This window comes from Limulus polyphemus, unplaced genomic scaffold, assembly GCF_000517525.1.
Source record: "Limulus polyphemus unplaced genomic scaffold, Limulus_polyphemus-2.1.2 Scaffold2136, whole genome shotgun sequence".
Classification (NCBI taxonomy): domain Eukaryota; kingdom Metazoa; phylum Arthropoda; class Merostomata; order Xiphosura; family Limulidae; genus Limulus; species Limulus polyphemus.
Window position 1 is genome coordinate 32,113 of NW_013667746.1, and position 7,935 is coordinate 40,047.

The 7,935-nt window shown below is 34.4% G+C and overlaps 1 protein-coding gene across 1 annotated transcript in view; it reads left to right on the forward strand.

The window, feature by feature from the left end:
• The window catches only part of LOC106466053 (probable cationic amino acid transporter), a 29,526-nt gene that overhangs the window by 11,913 nt on the left and 9,678 nt on the right, over positions 1 to 7,935 (forward strand). The window contains exons 3-5 of the mRNA XM_022394006.1: positions 2,334 to 2,564; positions 3,008 to 3,216; positions 5,158 to 5,316. Coding sequence (XP_022249714.1) covers positions 2,334 to 2,564; positions 3,008 to 3,216; positions 5,158 to 5,316 — 599 coding nt within the window. The remainder of the gene's footprint in view (positions 1 to 2,333; positions 2,565 to 3,007; positions 3,217 to 5,157; positions 5,317 to 7,935) is intronic.

A 7,935-nucleotide genomic window follows, 5' to 3' on the forward strand; every position in this document is an offset into this window, starting at 1 on the left:
GAACCCTCCGATGATCATCGTTTGCAACGTGTGAACGTTGCTTCGTCTCTTTTGGCGCGTAATGTATGTAAACTATTTTTGGACAGAATTGTCACCGGTGATGAAAAATAGATTCTCTATGTGAATATTAAACGCCAAATACAATGGCTCAGTCCTAGATAAAAACTACTTTCGACCCCCAAACCTGGAATCCATCCGCAGAAAGAGATGCTTTGCATTTGGTGGAACATCAAAGGAATAATTCATTTCGAACTCGTCAATCCACAGCGAACTGTCAATGCAGAGATCTATAGTCAGCAACTGGAACGTTTAAACCAAGCCCTTCATCAGAAACGCCCTTCACTCGTCAATCGGAAAGGTGTTCTTCTTCTCCACGACAATGCACGTCCACATGTAGCACGTTTGACACAACACAAGATTATGGACTTGGGTTGGGAAATTTTCCCCCTCCCACCATATTCTACAGATATGGCACCATCAGATTACCATCTTTTTCGTTCGCTGCAACACCATCTTGATGGGAAAACGCATGCAAATATGGAAGATGTTAAAGAGGATATCGACATGTTTTTTTTGCTTCAAAGCCAAGTGATTTCTTTAATCAGGGCATTAACAACCTGATTGTAAGATGGAAAAGCATCATCGAATGTTTACTAGCTGTTTATGTTTTATAAGTTCACTTCGACTTCTGCTCTTTAGCTGACAAAAATCGAAATTATAGTTCTGATCTGACCATCGAATTAAATATATATATTAGTTAACGTTTTTTAATTACTCTACTTTTAAAGCATACCTTAGACACTGGTCAAACGTTGCACTTAAACAAACCACTTAGTAAAATCACCAAGGAGAGGGGGACATACAGAGGTTTTTATTAGTAATAAATAAAAACTATTTTAGTGGCAGCTGCAACAGTTCTGAAACCTTCGAAAAACTTCAAGAAATTTAAAATTAATTTAGAATCAATATTTTCTCATTCTCGTTCATGGAGTCAGAATGCGACACCTAAAAGACTGTATTTATATGTATAGATCGTTTCAACAAATGAATTAAATAAACATTCATAGCACTGACACCTTGGCCATGACAGAAAAGGTACTTTACTATTGGCTATATGGTGCGACTATACAAAGCTGTAAACTCTGTGGATTAAAAGTACTTTATAAATGTGTTTATTGGCGGAACTTGCACCATCTAACCTGTACAGCAAAATCCTTAAACATAAAAATAAAAAAGGAAATGATTTCACATGTTATGCAATTGATAAATACTTCGACAAACCATATTAAGCGTAAAGCTTGATAAGAGCAGTTGCCTGAGACAACATTTTTTAGCTAAATATGTTGAATTCAATGGTGAACCGCTGTCCTGAGTGATTCAGCATAAAGCTAAAGGACTTCTAACGATCAAGTTTAGGGATCGAATCTCTTTGATGGACACAGCACAGACAGCTAAATGTGCAGCATTCCACTTAACAACAATCAAATCATTTTGAACCACCTATTTTTCTCATGTATTACTTCCCTCTTTACGTTCATTTTATTAAATTTCACTTCCTTGTTCTTTATCTTTTCAAGAAGAGAACAATTCTCTCAACAAGTTTGTTTTGTAAATATATATATGTGCGTGTGTTATGTTTATGATACATTCGTGTACAATCTTAAAATTCTTCTCTTTTTCCTTTGTTTCGCTTTTAATTATTTCATTGTGTTTTTGTTTGACTCTCAACCTGTACAATATATAAAAACGATAGTTGAAATGTACATGATGTTACATGTTTTAAGACTATTATAGATAGACCTCATTTACTTGTAGTTACATCAAGTACTCTACAAGAAGCTAAATAAACCATCTCAAACGTTTCTATGAAGCTAGAAAGCACGTACTGATATCGATCAAACAAGTTTTTTTTTATTCGTCTGCTAGAATTCTTGACTGAAGATAAAGTCTTCCTGTCAAATCGACGATTCCTTGGCTTCAACCAATCACTCCTTAAATCCCTTACCTCATTAGACAAGAAACGACAGTAGAAAAATCAGAGATTGAACATCATAAACTAGTTCTTTATGGTTTGAGTACGTTTGTTTGAAAATAACTGACGCTAATCTAACAAAGTTCGAAAAACAACTACTCACGAAATGTAGTTTTGAAACTGAAATATTTAGAACGGTCTATATTTTAGAGAACAAAGATTTATTATATCAATATTGGATGATTTACTTTACTGTGTCCCTATTGTAAATAAATTTTCATTCAGAGTTTCATGCCTTTACAGTTATTAGTAAAAGATAACATAAAAATGATAAATCACAGCAAATTGTTTCATTTCTTAGGTGTATGTTATGCTGAGTTCGGTGTTCGAGTCCCTCATACTACTGGTTCAGCATACATGTACAGTTATGTTACTGTAGGAGAATTCATAGCTTTTGTTATTGGCTGGAACATGATATTAGAATATCTCATTGGAACTGCTGCCGGAGCATGCGCAATCAGTGCATGTGTAGATGCCATGTGTGGTGGTGCTATCAATGACGTCATCAGAAACAGTTTGGGAACAATTATAGGTAAGGAAAGAATATTCAGCCTATTCTATGAAATGTGATTGGAATGATGCATATAGTCCAATATGTCACGAACAAAATATAAGCTTTAGTCCGTTTGTGATTATATGCATTTTAAGAGCTCTATGAGAGGTAGTATTTGAGATCAAGCTATTGTATTCTATTATTGTGAATCCTGGTGACAAAAGCTTCGTTTGTTTGTAATTAAGCATAAAGCAATGGGCTATCTGTGCTCTGCCCACCACGGGTATCGAAACCCAGTTTCTAGCGTTATAAATCCGCAGACATACCGTTGTGCCATGGGGGGCATGCGACAAAAGCTATCGGAAAATAATAATATTTAAAACTGTCGCAAACTCTCTCTCTCTCTCTCTCTCTATATATATATATATATATAATTACACTTTATTTTATCAAATAATTGTTTATTCGTTTTCTTCCCTCAGGTCATACCCCAGATATTCTTGCAGCGTTTGTAACTGTTCTCATGACAGTGCTTCTAGTAGCGGGAGTTAAAAAATCCCTTCTCTTTAACAATATACTCAATACACTGAACTTGTCAGTGTGGATTTTTGTGATGGGGGCTGGGCTTTTCTACGTTGACATAAACAACTGGACTAGTCATGGAGGCTTCTTGCCATATGGCTGGTCAGGGGTAAGTTTGTTTAAATATGTGTTGACATAAATTACATCTTATAGTCGTTGTTATTTCTAATAACTAACAATGTCGTTTATAGTTTTCATTTTTATATATTTACTTTTTTATGTCTATTATGTAGGCCGATTTTTATCTGAATTTTTGTAAATTTTGTTTTTATTCTTCTTGACTTGTGTTATGTTATTCGAGTTGATAGCTATAAGCGACAAACGAATGCTTGCTTTTAAGAACTTCATATTTAATTATATATTACAAATTAAAGTCTGCTTTGTTCATGGATTCATGAACTTTCTTATTAATAACATTTATATTAAATTATTATGCTTTAAATACTTTTTAATTTTTCCATCTTATAAAGCATAGTTCATTTTTTTATTTTAATAGCAACAGAAACAAAACTATTAAAACGAACATATAATTAAATGAAAGCTACTTTGTGAGTAACATTCATAATGGAAAACTTATCTTCAAAATACGTCTAATTTGTATCCACAAACAAAGTTGCCATTAAAGAGATTATAGTTATTATTTTTTATTTGGTTTTAAACAATACTGGTTAGATGATCGTTTGTTTGCTTGTTTGTTTTAGAGCAAACCCGCATTGGGCTATCTGCTGTGTCCACCGCGTGAAATCGAAACTCAGATCTTAGCGTTGTAAATCCGTAGACTTACTGTAGTCCCAAGTTAGATGAGTTTTGAAAGCTGTTTTAAAGATGAGGACGTTTTGTTGTCTGTGACTGGTGAGCTTAGTTATCCCTGCTGTGCGAAGTAATGTGTAGGCTTCTAATGACAAGAGGAATGCATCAGAAGATATCTCATATTAACAGTGTACGATTTCGCTGTGGTAGCTAATAATTTTGTAGCGTGAGTAGATGTTCGTTTATTTGTTAGTTTCAGATATTCGTGCAAAGTTACACAAAGGCTGTCTGCGCTAGCCGTCCCTAATTTTAAAATGATGGACTAGAGGGATCACGACTAATCAAAAGTACCTACCGCCAACTCTTGGGCTTCTCTAATTGAATAGTGAGATTTTGTTGTCACTCTTATAATACACTTTTGCTCCACTATTCGACCAAACAAGAGTAAGTCAGATGTGTAGATGGTCCGTTTGTAGCTTTGCGTGAAATTCTGAAACTAACAAACACTCGAGAACAACCAAACACATGCTGGAATGTGTTGAACTTGAACGAGTTTCTATGTGTGTGTGTGTGTGTCAGAACAAGCAAGTCGGTATTGCTAAGAATCAATGTTTTCTCCAAACTAAGAATGCTTATTTTGAGTATGAATGAAAAGAGATAGAAACAAGTATTTCAAATTAGAAATATAAATTAAGTTTTAAAAACTGCTTTGAAATTATTTTCTGAAACATTCAAGATGAAGATATTAATGTGAGCTATCATCCACATCATCCACAACTACATCTTTATAGTCATATTGTAAACAAGACTCAATCTGAACTACAGTAGATACAGTTCAATCCGTTCATTTAAGATGAAGATATTAATGTGAACTATCACCCACAACTACATCTTTATAGTCATATTGTAAACAAGACTCAATCTGAACTACAGTAGATACAGTTCAATCCGTTGATTTAAGATGAAGATATTAATGTGAACTATCATCCACAACAACACATTGAAAGTCATATTGTAAACAAGACTCAATCTGAACTACAGTAGATACAGTTCAATCCGTTGATTTAAGATGAACTATCATCCACAACAACATCTTGAAAGTCATATTGTAAACAAGACTCAATCTGAACTACAGTAGATACTGTTCAATCCGTTGATTTAAGATGAACTATCATCCACAACGACATCTTGAAAGTCATATTGTAAACAAGACTCAATCTGAACTACAGTAGATACTGTTCAACCTGTTGATTAATCTTTGAAAGTATGCAACATACAAACCAGTTAATTAACTTTACAGGTTTTGTCGGGTGCAGCTACTTGCTTCTACGCCTTCATCGGATTCGACATCATAGCAACCACTGGGGAGGAAGCCGAAAACCCGCAACGATCAATTCCAAGGGCTGTCATCGCTAGTTTGGTCATTGTACTGACCGCTTATATTACGTCTAGCATGATTGTAAGTCATGTTAATCTGAAAATTTATTTTGGGTTACTTTTACATAGTGTCGCATCTCCTGTTTTCAGCCTAATAACTCTTACACATTCATTAATATATGACCCAGGTTCCCTTTTGTTAGGTGTTTAGTATTATTACGTTTTTATGGTGAAAACCTCTTTGAAACAAAAATGGCTTGATGAACATTAGCAATGCATAATATTATTTAGTAACGGCTATAATTAGTTAAATAGAAAAAGCCTTTCTACCTCCGAGCTACTATAATTACTACGAGATGGCGCTATAACAAATACATCTGCTATATAAAGACGAAAAGCCGTCTGTCACGCCGATACCTCGATCGTTGCGGTATTTATCGATACTCAACTTACGCAAAACGACGGCGATTTCTGTCGCGACAAACATGTTTGTCGTCTTAAAATTCTTCTAGCCATATATATAATGGACGACGCGCCCAAATAGCCATATATATAATGAACGACGCGCCACTTTGGGCATATAATTAGATTTGAGGGTTGATTGATAGATATCGTGATGAGAAATAAAATCGAATCGGGTATACGCGCGCCCCATGCTTGGTATTACTGGCATACAAAAATCATAACGATTGGCTGAAATTCCCCATTACGTTGGCTTGGATCACCAAATTGTGTCCAATCGGAACCCTCCCTCGGATACAACTCTATTATGCTCCGCATGTTTTACCTGCAGCACATTTCAATTTTGAAAATGCCCAAAGTAAAGCGCGCTTCTTCAGTTCAACATGCCAACAAAGCCAAAACCGGGAAGACAGTCCAAAGAGAAGACTCCGAAATTCATAATAAAATTCACTGCCTTTTACCATCACAATTAATAATTTGTAGAATCGCATAGTCGACCGAGTAGGAATATATCTTTTAGAATCATTTTTTTCACATGTTTCAATCTATAAGGATTTATCAAGAAGAAAATTTGAACACAACTTAAAAATATACGGAAATCAAAATATTTAAAGGAGATGGTCAAATATACATAAATAATATTGTTTTCGTGAAATACTAAAAACATATTAGTCATTATACGATAGGCATTCTCTTTACATATATTGTTACTATATTATAATTAATTTTTAGAAGATATGTTCACAAAACATTTATTTAGATATAATTTTGAGTAAAAAAATTAATAATTATCTTCCGCCATATGACGGAAGATTCAGCTTGTTAAATATATATATATATGTGTGTGTGTGTAAACATTAGTCAAAGACGATGTAATAGTTGCTAAGTAACAGAGGTTTGGACATATCTTCAGGTATAAACATATATTTACATATATGTAAAAATCCTGTAATGTGTATAATTAGCGTCAGATTGATTATCCAACAAGAAACTTGAAGATACTTTGGTGACATATATACTAATACGTGCCTAATAACCGTAATCGTGAACTTGTATGAATAGATGTAAACCCTAGGGGGTTGGTAAAGTATATTGTACACGTGGGGTAAGTTTACTTCTGAATATTTAAGAATCCTATGTTAATTCACGTTGTGTTTGAGAATTTATTTTTCCTCGAACACCTCACACAATTCTGGAGGTAGCAGAACCAAATTTGACAGGCGAACTCGGGGTGGCCTGAAGGGTGTTTTTAGCTACATAGCATATCCCTCCAACCCGTGTTTATTTCGGGTATCAAAGGGGCTAAATTGTGTCCACAAGCTCACCCAGGCATGATGGGGTTCTAGGAGTAGGTTTTCAGAATCGCTGAACCAAAATATGACATCATATTGTGGGTTCGTTCTCCTCAGGATCCTAGGAACACCATGTTTGAAATTAAAGCGCAGTATTTTATGCTAGTATGTTATAAAGTCTGAATAACTGTTTTTTCAATTATACTTACACACATACAATAATTATGTACTTAAAGACTTTCATATATGGCTGATGCTATTTCTTAACTGTGTAGTTTGTAACGAATTTGTTATTCTATAGTTATTTTATTATCGACGTTTGTTTAGATTACATTTATATTTAAAAACTTGCATAGCGCTTATCGTGTTAGATATGTATTGTGAAACTCCTGCCTATTCTCCAAAGTTGTAGAAGATTCTTGAGAGTAAGAATCAACAATATATGTGTGTACGTAAACGCTTGTGTTAGCGTCAGTATTATTACGTAAAACTGAAATTTCTCGAAAGCCTCCACACACCTATAAATATAACCAACGCGACGTGCCAAAAAAAGAGAGTATCTATTATTAGTTTGCTATAGTCAGTGTGCTATAAACTTCGGAAGCTATAACTGTGATTATTTGTTATAGCGCTTATCAATTGGAAAACTTCAGATATTTGACCAGGAGCATTTACAAAGTTCAAACTTTACAAGTAATTTAACTTCAGTGGATTCTCATCGGACATTAGTACTTTTACGAAAACATTACCTAACTTCAACAGTGGAAAACTCGCCGTGTGTGGCTGGTGAATAACGAAGGACAGAGCTAGCTAGCTTCCCGTTAAGAGAATTGTACCTACATCAACTCTTAATTAACTCGCTCATCATGAACCCTCGATAAGATATCAAGAAAGTTCCAGCTAGAAAGAAGACTTTGCTTGTAATTTTGTAAAATTTTTATATATAA